The sequence below is a fragment of the Hyperolius riggenbachi genome, chromosome 3, assembly GCF_040937935.1.
Source record: "Hyperolius riggenbachi isolate aHypRig1 chromosome 3, aHypRig1.pri, whole genome shotgun sequence".
NCBI lineage: Eukaryota > Metazoa > Chordata > Amphibia > Anura > Hyperoliidae > Hyperolius > Hyperolius riggenbachi.
The window spans coordinates 256,912,368-256,934,018 of NC_090648.1; the positions used below are offsets into that span (position 1 = coordinate 256,912,368).

General features: G+C 44.0%; 1 protein-coding gene across 1 annotated transcript in view; it reads right to left on the reverse strand.

Moving 5' to 3' along the window:
* The window catches only part of LOC137561379 (platelet glycoprotein 4-like), a 130,813-nt gene that overhangs the window by 41,371 nt on the left and 67,791 nt on the right, over positions 1-21,651 (reverse strand). The window contains exons 2-3 of the mRNA XM_068272676.1: positions 3,741-3,898; positions 1,654-1,795 (exon numbers count right to left, since the gene is read on the reverse strand). Coding sequence (XP_068128777.1) covers positions 1,654-1,795; positions 3,741-3,898 — 300 coding nt within the window. The remainder of the gene's footprint in view (positions 1-1,653; positions 1,796-3,740; positions 3,899-21,651) is intronic.

Here is a 21,651-nt window from a genome sequence, read left to right on the forward strand (position 1 = left end):
TTGGTGGTGCTTAACCCTAAGACCCCCCTGGTGGTGCCTAATCCTAACCACCCCCCTGGTGGTGCCTAACCCTAAGACCACCCTGATGGTGCCTATCCACCCTCCCTGGTGGTGCCTAATCCTAAGACCTCCCTGATGGTGCCTAACCCTAACCACCCCCCTGGTGGTGCCTAACCCTAACCTTGAAAGTGTTACATTAAATCCATTCACCGTTTTGCAGTTAAATAACATCTGCAGTTTGGCTTATGTAGGGCGCTATTAAAAAATAACGTTACTGTGGGCAACAACGTCTGCTGTTTGGTAAATGAACGGCACTATTGATAAATAACGTTAGTGTGTGCCACTATTGATAAATAATGTTAGTGTGTGCCATTTTTCTTCTTTTTTCCCTGTGCGCCATTATTATGTAGTACTAACGATAAATAGCGATAAGTGTATCTTTTTAATGCAGCGCCATTTTTATGCATAGGCGCTGTGTGCCATTATTCACTGATCCGTAAGTAACAGCGTCACATTAAAAAATAAAGTGTTTTTCTTTCCTATAGTGAATTGTTAGCCCCTACCTAACTAATTAACCCCTTATGTCATCTATAATTGGCATTAAGATTCAAGAACACCCGTAATGGCTGCCGCCCACAGCAATCAGACGTGATCACTAGGATGACAGCTTGGGGACCCATCGCTGTATAGATCCATTGCTATGTTGTTGCCTAGCAATGCATTTGTAGAGCACTGGGGTCCCCAAACTGTGCGCCCTAGCAGTGGCATGCAATTACTACAGACGCACAGGATGGCAGTAATGGTACGGTACATGCCCAACTAGTGATTAAATATGGCATATATAGTATCGTTTTAACTCTACTATATTATGTAAAAATTAGGAATGGTGAAACATGAAAAAGGTGTAATTTTTGCAGTTACGCCTAATTTTCCCTGATAAAATGCATGTAAAGTTAAACAATTCTTGGGAAAAATATTACCAAAAGAAAACCTAGATTGTCCTGAAAAAGACAACATAATCACTTTGATTAGGTAATAACATGTTTTTGCTGCATTAATAGCACAACTGAAATGCCAAAATTGGCAGGAATCTCAAGGGGTAAAACCCCGGAATGCAAAGTGTTTATAGAGACAATGAAGAAATTATCTCCTAGGAGAAAACTTGTGAATTGAATAAGGGCGATATGTATAAAGCTAAAACTTATAAATCTATATAATAATTACTTTTTTTGTATAGCGTTTTTCTCCTGTCGGACTCAAAGCGCTTGCGAGGCAACCACTAGAGCGCAGTAGGCAGTAGCAGTGTTAGGGAGTCTTGCCCAACGAACGCCTTACTGAATAGATGCTGGCTTACTGAATAGGAAGAGCCGAGATTTGAACCCAGGTCTCCTACGACCAGACTTGATTATGCAACTCACTGCATTCACCAGAAAAGCAAATCTTATTGTTTTCCCACATATCTATTTTGTATCAAGAGGCCAGCAATATCATCTCTCTCTATGTTTCATGATCGTGATTGTCCTAAGATGGTTCAAAAAATAGAGAGTGTCACAAGGTAAAGAGAACCAGACATGTTTTACTAACTATAAATCTAAGATTAGTATTGTAAATTGTTCAGTTAGTTAATATGTACCGGTAATTGTGCTTACTTACCGCCACTGCCAGATTGAGAATGGTGTATTTAGTTTCCTCTGGACCAATAGACATATGTCGCTGAAAGGTAGCTTGATTTGGCTGGAAAAAACTCACTGTATTGCCAAGCTGCGTTATGTTACTCTTTTCTACGTCTCTAACCCTTTAAAAGCCAAATATAAAAACAAAACATTAGTACAAATGTATTGACAAAGAAAAATTTTTATTTTAATGTTATTTTCAATAAAAAAAAAGATCTCCTGTCTCTTATTCTGGTAAAATTATATCATGTACTTATTTTTTCTTTAACCCTCCTGGCGGTCTACTGTTTTCCGCCAGGAGGCTGCGCAGCAGTTTTTTTTGTTTTTTTTTTAAATCATGTAGCGAGCCGAAGGCTCGCTACATGATAGCCGCTGCTCAGCGGCATCCCCCCGCCCGCTTCGATCAGGAAATCCCGTCATGACGTCTTTGGGAGTCCCGATCCACCCCTCAGCGCTGCCTGGCATCGCACGGGCCATATTAAATACTGGAGAACAGGTTATTTAATGTGGCATCGCACGAGGTCTGGGGGGGAAACCGGCGCGGCGGAGCGGATAGCGGCGATCGAGTGCGGGCCGGCGGTGATCGGTGTGCTGACGCAGCTAGCAAAGTGCTAGCTGCGTTCAGCAAAAAAAAATTAAACAAATCGGCCCAGCAGGGCCTGAGAAAACCTCCTGCGTGGCTTACCGCCAGGAAGGTTAATGAGGAACTGTCGTGAAAATTTTAAAATTTAAAACACACACAAATAAGAAGTATGTGTTGTCCTGAGTGACATGAGCCATAACCTTCCTATGTTGCTGGCATTTACAGTAAGTAGTAGAAATCTGACATTACCGACAGGTTTTGGGCTAGTCCATATCTCTATAGGGGATTCTCAGCATGGCCTTTATTCTTTATAAAGACATTCCCTGAAAAAGATTTATACAAAGATGCTGACCAGTCTCCCTGTTCACCGTACACTTATATGTCCAACAAAGAGACTAGTCACAATGCAGAGCTCTAAAACAAATGACTAATGGGACCCATACATGGTACAATTTTGTGTTTGTTTTTTTTTATTATTAGATAATTTTGTTCAATTATTCCATTAGATCAAACAAAGATTTTTCCAACATGTCCGATCATTGTTTTTATTGAAAAAAATGGGATAATCTATTCTTTTTTCTTCATCCTAAAAAAGATTCATTTAAACGTCCATTAGATTTGATAATTTTGGTAGAATAAAGTGGAAAATTGAATGTTTTTATTGTACCATGTATGGGCATCTTAAGCCACCTTTTCCTCTAGGAAACTCGATTGCATACATAATCACTCTGCTATGCGATCATGTTTCCGTCCATTTCCGCTACCCATGATTGTGCCGCTATCTAACAAGCACAAGCGCAAAGGCACGAAAATCGCACAGGTTGGCAATTGCGTTTTGGGGGAAAAAAACGATTGCATTAGTGAAAAAACAGCACCGTGATTTACATGTTGATCATGGTGCTGTTGCAATCAGCAAAACGGGCACAATCCAATTTTCAGATTGGATTGCACCCAGTGAAAAAGAAAAGGCCCTTAATGCCTGTTCTATTAGAAATCTTAAAATCACTACCAGAAACATATAGCACAATTTAGTCAATGGCTACAGAAATGAAAAAAAAAAAAACAGCCTGATAAGATTAATTTTAAGGTTAAAATATAGTGGCTTGTGGCGAGGGAAGGGGCGGGTGTGACGTAGATTGCCAAGATTCTTGTATTCTGGAAAGTAGAGTACATAGGACTTTATAAAGTATATTTCTTTTTTTACTTAATAAATTCCATCTAGAGCTGATTCCATATTTGCTAGGCAGACTTGTGTAACCATTGAAATGTATGTATTCTCTTATGGCAAGCATTTGGTTCATATTTAGTTGGAATGGGACTAGGGGTTTGTTCCCAAATTACTGTTTTATTGAATTCCTACCATTCTGATGAAAAAAAAGGTAAGTGTTGTCATTCTAAATTCAATAAAAATAATATTATTAACATATATATCTCCATGATAATAACAGCATTCACAGTGTGACATAATATGAAGTTATTCTTACAGATATGTGTAAGGTCCTTTTTGCTGCAGCAATGGTTTTGCTCCATTTATAATAGCATCTGGATTTGCAACATGAAAAATCCAAAACTGTCTGTAAACCTCACTTCCTGGCTTAACCCAGTTGTCATAGGCAATAGTTCCTTCTTCAATGACAGCTTCCTGTTGAATAAAAAGACTAGATGTTAAAACATTATGGATAGATAAAAATCTCTCTCAAATTAGTCCTGATAATGGAACTTGTACAATATACAATATCTAATGAAAATGTATTTATAAATAAGGCCACATTGTATTATCAATAAAAAAATAATCTGGAAAGGGCTATGGCCAAATTAACTCTAAACAATGGTTTTGAAATAGTCCTTCTCATGGGAGTTTTTCGGGGATTTTTTATTTTCAAAAGCACTCACTGAATGACAGTTGCTTAGTCCAACTGCCAATAAGCACGCAAAGCAATAAGGAGTCTGGACAGGATCTTTGTATAGATCCATTCACAGGGCGATTTTGTAAAAAATAAAGTAAATACTGAGAATCCCCCATGAGGAGATGGTCTAGTCTAAAAGCTGTCAGATCTGTTAAATTTTTACTGCCTACTGTAAGTGACAGCCGCATAGGAGAAAAGTCATTTATAGTATATTTTACCCTGGGAAAATGTACTTCTTATCAGTGCTGCTCGGATACCCCTTTTCAAAATCCAGATTGGATTCGGATCCGGATACCCAGCTCTGCGATCCGGGTTGGATATCCGAGTTTAAAATTTTCCAATCCGAATCGGATATCTGACCCCAGTATCCGGGGTATCCGGGCCAATTCGGATATCTGGATAGAAAAACCGGAGGTGGCCTTTAAATTGCTTTAAAAATGTTTTTTAGGGTAAATAAGGCATGTAGCATCATTATTTTTTAAAGGTGAACACTTATTGATGTTGTGGGGACTTAAAATCCCCCCCCCCCCAAAAAAAATGGCTGTCAATTAACATCAGGACTAGGTTCCAGACAGTAGTCGTGCAGCCCACATTGTGTCCAAAGTCCAACCGCACAACTGGGATATGACAGTTTTCAGGCCGGACACCTCCACAAAACGTACACAGCAATTGTGTTCAGATCACTATGGCACCTAGTGTTGGTACCACAGCACAGGTAAAACATTAAAAAGGAGAGGTTCCAGGAAGTGGTCGTACTGCCGCAGTTGGGGTCTCCCCACAATTTGGACAGCACAGACACCTCCAAAAAAATTACACAGCAATTGTGTTCAGATAATCACCATGGCACCTAGTGTTGGTAGTACCACGGCTGTAAAAAAAAATTTGAACCTGGCTTATCAATGAAGATGGAGGGAGCCAGGAGGTTGTGGTGGTAAAGGGTGGTGGTAAGGCAGGCATAGTGGTTCCCACTTCATTTCCTGCTCTTGCCAACAACAGGGGCCAGGAACTCACCAACCACCCAAGCCTGGTTCATGTTCAGAAAAGTCAGTCTGTGCACAGACTGGAGGGACAGACAAGAGCGCTTTTCGGTGACCACACCACCAGCCGCACTGAAGCACCTTTATGACTGCACGCGGGCAGGACAGCACTTCCAGGGTGTACTGCGCCAGCTCACTCCATATATCCAGGTGCTTGACCCAGTAATCAAGGGGTCCACAGGGGTGTTGGTGTCAAGCCCGCTGTAGGACCCCATGTAGTCAGCCACCATCCGGGTCAGGTGCTGGTTCTTGCTTTGAGAGCCGGATGCTGCTGCAGGCACCTCCTCTGTAGGCAGCGGCACTGGCATGGCGTAGAGCGCCTTTGTCAGAGACAGCAGGTTTGTTGGGCACCTGCTGCTGCCGTATGCAGGCACCTGCTGCAGTGCTTGCTGGACTGTGACAGCGGGGAAGGGGGGGTGGGGGAGTGTGGGGGAAGGCTTCCTTCAAGCACCGAACCAGAATCCGCTGCAAGTCCCTCATTCGGCGCACAGGATCTCATCCTACAGGCAGGAACTGAGCCAGCTTCCCCTTCACCCATGGGTCTAGCATCAGGGTGATCCAGATGTCCAGCCGAGCACGCATCTGTTTCACCCTTGGGTCACTGAGCAGGCACTGCACCATGTGCGCTGTCATGGGTAAGAGGGCTGCCATCTCTGCTGACACAACATCTTCTGCCCCACTGACAGTGCTGTCCTCCTCCACCTCTGACTCCTGAGCCTCCTCCTGCTCTCTCCACCCCCGCACCACTGCAGCTGCACTCTGCTGTGCCCCCTCCTCTTCATGGTCAGGGACCTCCAACTCCTCAAACTGCAAGTCCTCCTCCTCAACCTCCTCCTCCTGCCGCACAGAGGTGGACTGTGCAGGTGGCTGCTGCTCCTTCTGGGTCAATGCTGCCTCTCCCACTTCCAGCAGGGCATTGAGGGCCTTGTCCAGCATGCACACCATGGTCACCCACGCACACAGCGACGCATGATCCCGGCTGACCATGTTGGTTGCCTCCAGGAAGGGTGCCAGCACCAAGCACACCAGCTGCATTTTTCCCCACTCAGGAGGGGAAAAATGCTGAGAATTCTGCAAATAAGTGAAGTGCAAAGATATACAAAAAGTCAAAAAGTTTTACACTGTGCTTCCTGCAGACCTATGCATCAGTGGGACAATGGAAAGGAGATATACTGTACCCATGGTTTCCAGCACAAAAACTATAGCAACTTCAGACTATGCAGGGTTCCATTTTTTGCATGTGTTCTTCGCATTAAAGTTTGCATTTGTTTGTGAATTTTTACATGCTCTGGAAACCAGCATATGAAGATTCGCAATACAATTGCAATTTTTTATTTGAAAAAAAATGCATGTGAAAAATTGCAAGTTTTCTTCCAAAACGTTAAAGAGTGGGGAAATTGTGGCCTTGCAGGAAGGAAAAACTAAATTAAATGTAATTTTGACATGGTTTTGTGTTTGAAATTTTATATACTCAAAAAGTATACTGGACCAAATGTTGGTAAGTTACAGGCAAAAATGTCATGAACATTAATTGAACCACTTTTTGCACAGAAATCTAGCAGAAATTGAGTGCCAGGGAGATCAAAGTCAATAGGAGTGCAATAAAATCACATACCAAACATGGTACTATGCAATTTTCATGTAATTTCCCAGTTTAATTTTCTTTTTCACTAAAAACCATTGGGAAATGTAAACAGTGGCATAGCTAAGGAGCTATGGGCCCTGATGCAAGTTTTACATTGGGCACTCTATACACTCTATACATAACAACTGATACAGTGCACCAAAACTTGCCAATGGCAATTACAGTGCCAGAGATGCAAGAAGGGGATTGGGAATAGTTTGTTATTGTTAACTACCATTCAAAGTATTTATAGAAGTGATTATTATGAGCACAGGACCAATAGAGAGCTAATAATACAGTTGAGGGAGAGCCTTATGGGGCCCCTCTGGTCCAAGGGCCCAGATGCGGTCGCTACCTCTGCACCCCCTATTGCTACGCCCCTGAATGTAAATACGGTCATACCAGGAACATGAATGAACAACTGCACAAAATTGTGCCAAATGCACAAAAATAAATCCCACTAGGTGTAATTAAAACAAATTGTGATCTTGCATTTGCAATCATAATTTTCAGTGAAAAGGGGCTTTTAATGTTTGCAAAAGAAGTGAAACTTGACCTTCCTGGTAAGTTTAGACAACCAGCCTTGAAAATGAAAATTGTGCAAAACACCTAATTACAAAATAGCTTATGTTGCTTTGCAGCACATTAGAGTTATGTTTTGATGAGAGCAGAGTCACATTTGAAGCTCATTTTATTTATTTTATATAGATAAATATTTTATGCTAACTATAAAAACAAAGAACCTAAATCAACTGGCATATGTGCGGGTTCAGAACAGTGGGGTTTTTTTCTTTCTGGTTGAACTTGATGGACGGATGTCTTTTTTTCAACCAAACTATGTTACGTTAAACAAAATGATTTAATGTATCAAACTTCCAGGCTCTTGAACATGTTACTAATACAATCAAGCTCCTCCCTGTATCCTAAGCAAGCATGTATTGACAGTGATCTCTAAAACTCTTTCAATTTTAATTGGCCAATCACTTACCAATTTTACTACCTCTCCCCGTAGTTTGAGGGCAAACAGATTGTAAATACTATGAACAGATTCTGTAGGTAAGCTCTCATACCACATGGAAGTGGTAAAATTGGATGTGTGTATGCACCCTTAAAGTGAATGGGAACCCATATTTAAATAAAAAAGTCAGATACTCACCTAAGGAGAGGGAGGCTCTGGGTCCCATAGAGCATCCCCTCTCCTCTCCCGGTCCCCGCTGTTGTGTTGGCTCCCCCAAAGCGGTATTCGGCCGTTTCGGTCAACTACCGCTGTTTCCCGGTCGATGGGAGGCTTCGGAAATGCACGGGAGCCCGAGTGCTCCCGAAGACGGGCCGCTCTACACTGCTACCCCTTGAAAAGCCCTGTACTCACCAAGTACCCCCTAGCATAGTAAACATTATCACAAGTACCCCTTGACACATATATAATTAATCCTAGTACATAATTGGTTCTAAACAATGTCCAAGCACTTACTATTACTTTTAATTAGCTTAAATACTAATTTGGTGTTGTTTAAATAAGATTTATAATATTCTAAAACTCTAGATTTGTTATTCTTGGTTAAGTATATCAAGCCTAAATACCCCAGGGACCATCAGGAGTACCCCCTGGGGTACGCGTACCGCATGTTGAGAACCTAGGATGTAGCTGCTGCATGCTTTTTCGGCAGTTGAAAACAGCTGTAAACAGCTAGTTCCCACAATGTAACAGGGTTCACAGACAGGAAACTGCCAAGAGTACTAACTCAGAATTTCTTTGTGGGAGGGGTTTCACCACAATATCAGCCATACAGCTGAATAGATTTCTCATGATTGGGATAAAGTTCAATTATTGGTCGGAGTTTCTCTTTAAGGCCCAGGAATAATTAACGGTTCTAACACAGAATTTCACAAGATACAGCGCTACTGAATCACCAATTCAAACAGTGCTGTTACTACTAGTGCTGCTTCTACCGCTAGTATTACTGCTATCACATACACTTCTACAACAACTGCTACTAAAGTAAGTTTAATTACTCTACTCTTATCAAGGTATCAAATGCGCCTTCGAGCATCATATGTAGTATGCCAGGTATACAGCCAGACAGGGGCGTATCTAGAGGGGAGCAGTTCCTGTGATCGCAGGGGGGGCCCAGAGCTGTGTGGGGTCCCAACTACTACTCTTTCCTTCCTCTGATACAGGGGACTACACTTTAGATCAGGTGTTTGTGTGGCTACACTTGTTATGGGGATGGAGATCATGATGGCCACACTTGTTTTATGATCCTTGTGAGATGGGCCCCAAGGCCGTGACGGGCACCAAGGGGAGGCAAGTGAGAGGTGTGAACATGGGGGCCTTATCTAAGTTTTGCTGGGGGGCCTATGAATTGTAGTTACGCAGTTGCAGGCAGCCATGTATAGCAAGAAACTGGTACCAGCAAGCAGCTAACTTGTGCTGCTTTGTACACAATCCAATCCTTACATGTGATGTTTTCTGGCTGATAGTGACATCTGAGCCCTGCACATCTATCTTATGGAAGCAACAATGACTATTTACTATCACAAAAGCTTCCTAGTGCACATACAGATGATAGAGACTAGGCATAGATGATTCCTTTATTTGTCTCCTGACATCTTTTCTCATCTTTGGTATTGTTGCAACTTGTCTTAGTGCTCTGAGGGGACATTTAGACCCGTATGCAATTAACTTTTCTACGGAGTTATCTCCTAGGAGATCATTTTCATATTCTATTTAAATAACTTTTACGCATTTTACAATTGAAAAAGTACCTTAAAGTTAATAAATAAATTTAAAAAAAATCACATTTTGAGTATTTTCTTGCTTGTGGTTTAAATGGTATTTTATGACAATGTGTGAAAATATCACCTAGGAGAAAACTCAGGAGAAAAAGTGAACTGCATAAGGGCCACAGGCTCTTAGATAGTAAACTGCCCATCTGTAACCTGATTTATGAAAGCTTTTCATAACGCCCATAATATTAATTTAACGCCAAGCAGAGAAAACTGTGTTGTGTTAGACAGTAAGAACACACATTATTTGCTTACTATTAAATCTTATTTAACCAGTTGCCGACCGCGGAGTGGTAGCTGGAGGACCAGCGACGCAGTTCTGCGTCGCCAGGTGCCTCCCTAATTAATCAGGAAAGGCCGCTCGCGCGAGCGGCCGTTTCCTGTCAGATCACGGAGCGAGTCTCCGTGAATAGCCTGCGAGCCGCTGATCGCGGCTCGCAGACTAAATGTAAACGTAGGAGACGTATGTCTCCTTTGTTTACATTGTACGCCACTGCAGCGCAGCAGCGCCGTAAGGCAGATCGGCGATCCCCGGCCAATCAGCGGCCGGGGATCGCCGCCATGTGACAGGGGACATCCTGTCACAGGCTGCACAGGACGGATAGCGTCCTGTGCAGCCCCGATCACCGGGGATGAGCAGGTAGGAGAGGGAGAAGCAGAATTTCGCCGCGGAGGGGGGCTTTGAGGTGCCCCCCCCCCCCCCCCCCCCGCAACAACACAGCCAGCAGGAGCGATCAGACCCCCCCTGCACATCATTCCCATAGGGGGGAGAAAAGGGGGGCGATCTGATCGCTCAGCATACACCCTGATCTGTGCTGGGGGCTGCAGAGCCCCCCCAGCACAGATCACAACAAACAGCGCTGGTCCTTAAGGGGGGGTAAAGGGTGGGTCCTCAAGTGGTTAATGACTGTATAGCTCTGAATTATGTTATATAAATCCCAATGTATTATGGCAATCAAGCCAATGGAAACCTTTTGCAGTAGTCCTAGTTGCTGAAAAACTATAGCTGCATACCAGAAAACATACCAGAAAACAATCTGAACTATATAGCCTTTTAGTTGTATCATCAAGCCACAGATTGAAATGAAATAATATGCATACCATACCTTTTCTATTGTACCATCAATCAATAAATCTCCCACAGGAAAGAGGACTCCTCCCAGGATAGTAAGCAGCCCCCCCACAACTGATCCCGCTATTAGCCAGCATGTTTTACTGCAGCACATGTTGGATGTGATGGAGAATCCACACAGAGCTGGACAGTGCAAGAGGCATCAGGTCTTTATATAGTGTATTTCTGAACCGTGATTGATAATTCTCACATTACCATTAACTACACTGATAAAGAAAACTCTGTCCATCATTAACGACCAAAGTTCAAGCAACTGCAAACCTAAGATAAGATAATAGATTGTGTGACCTCTTTAGCATGTTTCTTAGTTACATTGCATATGAAATACACTGTATGCCGTTCCACACACAGCTCACTTATTTACAAAACCATGCGAATTGTTTGGGTTCTGAAACAGTAGGCGTCACTTTCAAGTTACAAAAATGCAGTCAAATGTGTCCAACTCTTAAAGTGATAAGGATAAAAAAAAGAGTTTAACTTACCTGGGGCTTCTACCTCCTCCCTGCTGACGTCCTGTGCCTGCACCAGGACAAACCAATCCTTCAGTCCCCACAGTAAGCTAGATTCGATTCTGGCGACTGGCTAGTCAGTGACCACTGTGCCTGCCCGGCCCTGGCCACACACATCCTCAATCACACTTCTGTTGCTGTCCTGCACAGATTTTCTCATACTTCACATGCACAGGACGGTGATGGCAATGGGAGCATGATTGAGGATGTGCAGGGCCAGGGCCACGTAGGCTCAGTGGCCATTGACTGGCCAGCCACCAGAAACTAAACTAGCTCACTGCGGGTGACTGGAGGATCAGTTTGTCCAGGTACAGGAACAGGATGTCTGCAGGGGGACAGTAGAAGCCCCGGATAAGTTAAACTCTTTTTTATCATCATTTAACTTTAAGCAATTTTAGCACATTATGTGCTTGATTCACAAAGCCGTGATAAATGTTATCACAGATGTGATAAGCTCAGCATGCGGGTTAGCGCGCATACAGGTTTGAGCACGCAATAGTAAAGGTTTGCGCGCATTAACTTTCCCCATACATGCACTAACCCATATGTTAGCTCGTGAACGGGAAAGTTAATGCGCGCAAACCTTTACTATTGCGTGCGCAAACCTGAATGCACGCTAACCCGCGCGCTGAGCTTATCACGGCCGTGATAGCATTTATCACGGCTTTGTGGATCAAGTCCTATGTCAGTAACCTGACAGCATCCGAAACATAGTCTATAGCAAGAGACTATTTCCTATTTTCCAGAGCAGTGCAAAGTTTATAGGAATACTATGGGAGGATCCCTGTGGTCCTCTGAAGACAGAGCTTATATAAGCTAGCTCCACTCATATGTATAGCAGATGTGCATGAAAATCTAATTATTACTATACATATTCAGTATCTCACAAAAGTGAATACACCTCTCAGATTTTTTAAATATTTTATTATATCTTTTAATGGGACAACATTGACGATATGACACTTGTGTCATTAAAAAATGTAGTCAGTGTATAGCTTGTACAAAAGTGTAAATTTGCAGTCCCAGCACAATAACTCAACTCAACACACAGCCATTAATGTCTAAACCATTGGCAACAAAAGTGAGACAACCCCTAAGTGAAGAATGTTAATATTCTGCCCAATTAGACATTTTCCCTCCGCAAGGGACAAGTTGCTGTAGCATTACAAGGCTCTGGTGTGAATGGGGAGCAGGTGTGTAAAATGTGGTGCTATCCCTCTCACACTCTCTTATAATGGGTTCTGGAAGTTCAGCATGGCACCTCATGCCAGAGAACTATCTGAGGATCTTAAAAAAAGAATTCTTGCTTTACAAAAAGATGGCCTATGCTTTAGGAAGATTGCCAAAACCCTAAAACTGAGCTGCAGAATGGTGGCCATTGGCCAAGACCATACGGCGATTTAACAGGACAGGTTCCACTCAGAACAGGCCTCTACAGGGTCGGACTGGGACACTTAGGGCCCACCAGGAAAGTGTCAGTCTGGGGCCTACCCCCTGTGGCACGGGATCGCACTCCCCCTTGCGGCACGGGATCGCACCCCACCCCCTGTGGCACGGGATCGCCCCCACATTTCGAGCTCACATACGCATGTACACCAGAAATTTTGCACTATATAAATACATAATTTGGTAGGACATTAGATTATGGTAGGGAATAGATTGTGAGCACTTCTGAGGACAGTCCAAGGAGACGGACACATGTGGCGCGCGGAGCACGCCGCAGCAAAAAAAAAGAGTGGGTGTCACCATGCGCTGGAACATGAGAGTGGTCATGATGGGTCATTGGCAGATCGAAAAATACACAAAATAAAAAAATACACAAAATAAGTAGCGGTACTATTGACAGAGAGTGGCTCTGACCAGATAAACTTAAGATAAAATAATCAAGTAGTAAATATATTAGGTAGTCACACACCTCCATAAAATAATTAAGTAGCCAGGTGCCTTACAATGAACAAAATAAATAGCCAGGTGTGTCGAAAGAAAATAATTTAGTAGCCAAATGGGCCCTGTATACATAAATTAAGTAGCCATGTTCCCCAGAAAACAAAATTAAGTAGCCATGTGCCGATATATATCAATATTAAGTAGCCAGCTATAAGTGTCCCCTGCATAGGTAGTTAGATATAGGTGTGAAAAACCAACACCTTACTCAGGCATTTGTCTGGATGTTATGGGGTGACAGTGCGGGGCCCAGAGTGCTGACTAGTTTTGCCGAGTGCAGGGCGTCATCAGAGCTGCCATGATATAGGTGTCCCCAGTATAGGTAGCCAGGTAGGTGTCCCCAGTTTAGGTAGCCAGATCTATAGGTATCCCCAGTTTAGTTAGCCAGGTCTATAGGTGTCCTCAGTATAGGTAGCCAGGTCAGTCGGTGTCCCCAGTTTAGTTACCCAATTCTACATGTGTTCCCAGTGTACAGGTAGCCAGGTCTATAGGTGTCCCCAGTTTAGGTAGCCAGTTCTATAAGTGTCCCCAGTGTACAGGTAGCCAGCTCTATAGGCGTCCCCAGTTTGGTTAGCCAGGTCTACAGGTGCCTCAAGCTTAGCCAGGTCTATAGGTGTCCCCAGCTTAGCCAGGTCTATAGGTGTCCCCAGACTAGGTAGCCTGGAAGGAGGAGCAGCGTCGGGCACAGAGCAGCGGTGAGGGGGGGCAGCCCCCCCTCACCTGGGGGCCCCCCTTCGCCACTCCCCCCTCCAAGCTAGAATGTGCAGCGGGTGGCAGTGAGCGGGCAACAACATACAACTTACTACGTCTTCCTGGATGATCCCGCTCTGCCGCTGCTCTGGTCTGGTCTTCTCTGCTGTCCAATCATGCTCTCACAGGAAGCACAGTGAGAGCATGATTGGACAGCAGAGAAGACCAGACCAGAGCAGCAGCAGGCAGAGCGGGATAATCTAGGAAGACGTAGTAAGTTGTATGTTGATGTCCGCTCGCTGCCACCCACTGCACACTCTAGCTTGGAGGGAGGGAACGGCGAAGTGGGGGGCCCACAGGTGAGGGAGGGGGGAGACTGCTCTCTCCCCGATACTCTGTGCCCGCAGCTGCTCCTCCTTCCTGTGCTGTGCCCCCTCCTACAATGCTCGGGCCCCCTCGGGGGCCACTAAAAGGGTGGCCTACCGGACAGAATCCCAAGCTCCCACAAGCCGGCCCTGTCTGAAGCTGGGCCTCTACATGGTCGGCCATAGTAGTTGAGTACATGTGTTCAGCAGGACAGCCAGGCAATGTGCATTATTTAAAAGGAAATAAAAATGTCAGCCTCCATATCCCTCTCACCTCAGGTTCCATTTAAAATTGGTCTGCATGGCTATAATTCCAGAAGGAAGCCTCTTATAAAAAAGGCAGCAAACAATTTACTGAATATAAGCAGACTAAAAGCATGGGTTACTGGAACAGTGACCAAGATAAACTTAATTGGTTCAAATGTTATAAAGCATGTGTGGCGGCAACCAGGTGAGGAGTACAAAGACAAGTGTGTCTTTCCTACAGTCAAGCATGGGTCAAGCATGGTGGTGGGTGGATCACGGTCTGGGGCTGCATGAGTGCTTCCAGCACTGGAGAGCTAATGTTTATTAAGGGAACCATGAATACCAACAAGTACTGTGATATACTGAAGCAAAGCATGCCATGACCCCCTTCCTTTGGGAACTGGGACAAAGAGCAGTATTACAACATGATAATAACCCTAAACACACCTCAAAGGTGACCACTGCCTTGCTAAAGTGGGTAAAGGTGCTGGACTGGCCAAGTATGTCTCCAGACCTAAACCCTATTTAGCATCTGTGGGGCATTCTCAAACAGAAGGTGGAGGAGCGTAAGGTCTCTAACATAAACCACCTTTGTGATGTCATCATGGTGACATCTTAAGGGTGGTGGATGTCACCTCGGATTCCTGCTGAGGCCTGTCAGGTTCAACCATTCTAGGGAATACACGCATGCAGATAAATCAGTCTGAGATTACCCGAGAGCAACAAACTGCACTACTTACACCATTCAATAAATGGGCTGTGTTGGCACAGGGAGCAGGAGAGCTACAGCCTTCAGCCAGACCATGATGGCTGTTAAAACATACACGTTTATACTTTTAAAAATGACTAAATCTACTGAAATGCAATCTCAAACAGGCAAAAAATTCTCTGAAAAAACTTTATTGACACACGTACAAAAAATAGAAAAAATGGTTCTTCAGTATCACAATAGTGGGTCTTAAAAACACATTGGTTGGTTTGAAGCAACAATTGGTTGTACCTTTGTGGGCATTTGAACTTCAAGGCAACGACACATGTTCGTTTCGGGCTTTTGTATAGAATTATATGTGCCCTTCGTCAGGCCGTAATACCCAATTCTATAAATAAGAACAATACATAACAGCATATTAAAATCACAGAGTATGATTCATTAATAGCGAACAATATAATTTTTCGCAAAGGGAAAACCCACCACCAAGTGAAAATAATGGCACATTTCACCAGGTTCAATCCAAGAACCTAAATGCCTAAATAATTCCGAAATAAAGTGTGCAGTATGAGCAAGAAAAATTAGACCAAAGACCATAGAGATCTAGAAGTGTGTCAAGATGAAGAAGAGGACCAATAGAATAACTTACAAAGAGTAGATAGGACCACCTCGTGAAAACTAGCAAATATCCACGCATAGAGCCAATGAAAACAGAGAGACCCAGACCAGATTTTTAGTATAGAAGGAAAAATAGTGAGAAAAGGAGCAGTGGGAAACATGATCATCAACAAACCTGCGTAGCTCAACCAGAGAAAAGAGACCAATCAGGCGAAGAGCCAAAAAATGGGGGGCATCTGAACCCACCAGATGCACTAGACCTAAAACAATAAAGAAGGTACTAAATAACACTCCCCAAAAAGGGGAAAGAGGATATACAGTGCTAAGGCATATAGAAACATGAGGTCATCTCCCACACAGCAATCAAAGATAAGGATAAAGACCCTATGATACATATGGTCATGTATACATTAGCCCATATAGTGCCCAGGAAATATATATACACAGGGACCCCTGTCCTGGAAACCTATACTCCTAATTGTAACTGCAGGCTACAGACTTTAAAGGGGATAATTTAGAGCAAAAAATTGCATAATAGTGCCTAGGGGCATGGCCCAGCAGAAAACACCACCCTGAAGCATAAAATGCACAATGTAATAAGGATGGTGATTGGTAGGGCACAATATGGAAAGGCGCTCAGCTGGAGACACGCAAAAGGGTAGTACATCCGAATGTCAGTAAAAATACACAGGAAAACAAAATGTGTCAGCAAATCTTACCTTCCCAGAGGCTGTAATGAAAAGCTGCTAGACGGGAACCCAATCTGTAATGGCGTGGGATGCCATTTAAATATCCCAGCAGGCAGCGCTGACCTAAAGCTACCAGCCAATCAAACGCCCGGCAGGTACAGAACCACCTTGGAGCGCATATCGCATCCGGGCACGGAATCCGTGCTAAGTAAAGCGCGTCTCCTGATTTGCGGAGAGCAGAGGAGGGAAGTCCTCTGCAGAGGTGACGTCAAGCGTCACATGGGCCAGTAGATCGACACTATCTGGTGTGCGGCTCGTAACCACGCTGGAGCGCAAAAGAAGGTGTGTATCTAAGAGAGCGGCCAATAAAATGGCAGCTCGTAACCACGCTGGAGCGCAAGGAAGGGTATGTATGAGTTATACGTATATTCAATACATAATAGATGCTATAAAGTAAGGTCAGCCAGAAAATCGCCCTATAAACATGGCAATGGCCCATAAAGAAGTTTTTTGGACATAATTAAAAATAATAATAATTATTAAAGGGCCCCTCAATCGGAAAAATTACTTTAAAGAAGGTGAAAGAAGATTTTTTATGGAGGACATACTACAAGAAGATTTTTTATGGGGGACATACTACAAGTATCTCATCATGGTAAGTGAAAGTATATGAAAAAACATGGTATAGATTGCTATGCTGGAGACAACCCCAAAATGAAGAATAAAGTATATACAATCTACAAATTGCCAAAGCACCGTAGAAGAGGGGAATATCAAAAATAACACAACTTGGTATGAGCCACGCATTGGCAGGGATGGTCATGGATCCACAATCCACCATAAAAATCCATGTGCAGGACGGTCCTGTAGACAAAGAAAGAGAAAGAGACCTCTTGAAAAGCTGAAAAACCAACAGGAAAAGTTATCTACAATGGTCTATACTCTGCATTAAGTCCAGCCGGGATTAGCGTCTGTAAAAATCTAATCCAGCGGGCCTCTTTATGTAACAAAATTGATTCTCTGTTACCACCCCTTCTAGGGGGAGGGACTATGTCCAGGACACAAAATCTCAATTGATTCGCCGAATGGCCCATAGAAACAAAGTGCTGGGCCACTGGGGAATCAATCTGTGACGGATCCAGCTTACGTCTCAGGGCAACATTGATTCTGGACCTGTGCTCAATGATACGCTCCTTCACAGCTCTAGTGGTTTCCCCCACATACATCTTACCACACGGACACTTAATGCCATAAACTACATACTCAGTGTCACATGTGGCATAATGGGAGAATTTAATAGGAAAACCTTTCATAGGATGATTTAGACTGTTACCTTTAAGTACCAGTTGGCAACATGTACAATGTAGGCATGGGAACGTACCCTTGCGCACAGGTGCCAGATATCTCTGAGTTGTCATTTTGCAAGATCCCATATCGGCCCTAATCAAGTGGTCCCTAATAGACTGTGCTCTCTTGTAGGCCACCATAGGTACCTGTCTAAATGCCAGAATCTCTGCACTAATAGACCTCAGGATCGGCCAATGTCGCTTGACCAAATCTGTAACCCTAGATGACAGTGTGCTAAAGGATGTGGCTAAAATCATGCGTTCATGGTTCCTGTTACCCATATTTTTTTGAGTTTTTTTTAAAAGGTCACTTCGCTCGTGTTTCATAACATTTCTCTTAATGCGCTCAACAAGTTTTTTGGGGTAATGTCTATCAATAAATTTAGATGTCATACCAGACATACGTTTTTCCACTTGCCCTTCATCGCTAACAATACGGCGTACTCGCATGAGCTGTGACTTAGGTAGTGACTCACGTAGGGATTTTGGATGGAAACTATGAAAGTCAAGAAGGGTATTGCGGTCTGTAGGCTTAGAGAATAGGTCAAACGACAATAGCCGGCCTCGCTTACATACATCAACATCGAGAAACGCAATGTGTGACATATCAACATTGAAAGTGAACTTTAAAGCGGTAGAGGCCCCCTGAAGCTCCTCATAGAAGAGGTCAAAGGAGGACCGGGGCCCCGCCCAGACCACAAAAATGTCATCGATGTATCGTCGCCAAATACAGGCGTATTTCTTAAAAAGGTCATTGTGGTACACCCAGTCCTCCTCAAACCTCTCCACAAATAGGTTAGCATATACGGGAGCCACATTGGAGCCCATTGAGGATCCCCTCTGCTGGAGATAAAAGGTATCTTGGAATAGGAAAAAATTCCTCTCTAGTACCAATTCTAAGAGGGACATGATGAACTCAACCTGCAGTCCACTTACAGCAAGATCACCCAACAAGGATTGTCGTATAGCTGCCTTCCCTTCACTGTGTGGGATGCAGGTATAAAGCGACTCGATATCCAACGTAATAAGTAAGCAATTCTCATGGGGTAGCACCAACTCACTCATCTGATTAATGAAATCTGATGTGTCCCTAATGTATGATTTCTGATTGAGCATATATTTCCTGAGTACTTTATCAAGGAAGATGGCAGTGTAGCTAAATACTGAGTCACACCCCGCCACAATAGGTCTCTCAGGAGGTTTATCGAGCCTCTTGTGAATCTTGGGCAAACAATAGATGACCGGTGTGACTGGTTTGTCATTATAAAGATATTCAAAAAGTTTCTGGTCAATGATATTGCTGTCCAATGCATCACACAAGACTTCTTTTAGCTCTCTCAGAAATACACATGTAGGATCCACATCTAACCTCCTATAAACGCCTTCATCACTAAGCTGTCGCAAGATCTCTGAAGTGTAATCATCCTTATTTAGTACCACTACGGCCCCACCCTTGTCAGCTGGTTTCACCACGATAAGTGGATTTTTTTTAAGATTAAATAGGGCCTCCTTCTCTGCCCTACTCAGATTATGTTTTACACGGGGCACATGTCCTCTTTTAAATTCCGTCTCCAAGTTAAATTCCGTCTTGAAGTTCAAATGCCCACAAAGCTACAACCAATTGTTGCTTCAAACCAACCAATGTGTTTTTAAGACCCACTATTGTGATACTGAAGAACCATTTTTTCTATTTTTTGTACGTGTGTCAATAAAGTTTTTTCAGAGACTTTTTTGCCTGTTTGAGATTGCATTTCAGTAGATTTAGTCCTTTTTAAAAGTATAAACGAGTATCTGAGGGCAATGTGGATTGCCCCAAAAAGGACTGTGTTCTTTGATCCTCCACAATACAAAGGATCGTATCCCAGAATTTGTTCTACAAAACATTGTTAAAACATACAGTCAGGTCCATAAATATTAGATCTCTCTAGCAGAACTCCTGCAGGTCCCATCTGCTGGAGTGTATCTTCATCTGGTTTCCTTTACCAAGACCTAGGAATGTCAAGGCGGAGAGCGTGAGAAGGGGAGAATGACTTTCCGGGTGTGTTTAGGCTCCCCTGGGCTGGAAGGCTCTGGGGGGGCCTGAGTCAGAAGAAGGCATCCCTGTCCTCCAAGATGGAGGCTCATGTGGCTGGTGGCAGTGGGTCTGTTGAAAGAACTGTAAGTACTATGGTCGCATGGCACCAGGAGGTGAATAAGGTGCAAGAGACTCTTAAAAATTTACGTTTTGAACTTAAAAATTGAATTCACAGTTGATGAAGTTGAATATGCAAATTATGGAGCAAGAGAAACAGTTAAAGGAATTAGAAAAGAGTAGTGCTATGTTTTCAGAAGGGTTAAAGAATCAACAAAGGTTTAAGGCACAAGGACAGTCTAAGATGACAGAAGAATGTATGGAGGAAGAAAGTGTCCCAATGCAAATTGTTGGAATGAGTGCATCTGGAACATCTTTGTAGAGCTCATGTGTTAGAGTGGATGGAGGATTTTCTCATCCGGCTGCATTAAAGAGAACCCTGTGCTGTGCCCCCTCCTACAGTGCCCGGGCCCCCTCGGGGGCCACTAAAAGGGTGGCCTACCGGACAGAATCCCGAGCTCCCACCGGCCGGCCCTGTCCAACGCTGGGCCTCTACATGGTCGGCCATAGTAGTTGAGTAAATGTGTTCAGCAGGACAGCCAGGCAATGTGCATTATTTAAAAGGAAATAAAAATGTCAGCCTCCATATCCCTCTCACCTCAGGTTCCATTTAAAATTGGTCTGCAAGGCTTTAATTCCAGAAGGAAGCCTCTTATAAAAAAGGCAGCAAACAATTTACTGAATATAAGCAGACTAAAAGCATGGGTTACTGGAACAGTGACCAAGATAAACTTAATTGGTTCAAATGTTATAAAGCATGTGTGGCGGCAACCAGGTGAGGAGTACAAATACAAGTGTGTCTTTCCTACAGTCAAGCATGGGTCAAGCATGGTGGTGGGTGGATCACGGTTTGGGGCTGCATGAGTGCTTCCAGCACTGGAGAGCTAATGTTTATTAAGGGAACCATGAATACCAACAAGTACTGTGATATACTGAAGCAAAGCATGCCATGACCCCCTTCCTTTGGGAACTGGGACAAAGAGCAGTATTACAACATGATAATAACCCTAAACACACCTCAAAGGTGACCACTGCCTTGCTAAAGTGGGTAAAGGTGCTGGACTGGCCAAGTATGTCTCCAGACCTAAACCCTATTTAGCATCTGTGGGGCATTCTCAAACAGAAGGTGGAGGAGCGTAAGGTCTCTAACATAAACCACCTTTGTGATGTCATCATGGTGACATCTTAAGGGTGGTGGATGTCACCTCGGATTCCTGCTGAGGCCTGTCAGGTTCAACCATTCTAGGGAATACACGCATGCAGATAAATCAGTCTGAGATTACCCGAGAGCAACAAACTGCACTACTTACACCATTCAATAAATGGGCTGTGTTGGCATGGCCGTTTCTACGGCCGTGCGGAGCGTGCCGCCGCCCGGGGCGCTGCTGGGAGGGGGGCGCTGTGATGGAGGGGGGAGCCGCAGCCGCAGGGAGGGCAGCCCGACCTCTCCCCCCCTCTCCCCGGGCCGCCCTCCATGCGATCCCCCCTCGGACGGAGTGCAGAGTAATGCGCAGGGAAGCGCTATAGAAAACTACTCACCTCGCTGGCTCCAAGCGCTGCTCTCTTGCCGCCAGTCTCCTCTCTCTGCCTACACGCTGATACACACACACGCTGCTTCCTGTTTAGCAGCGTGTGTGTGTATCAGCGTGTAGGCAGAGATG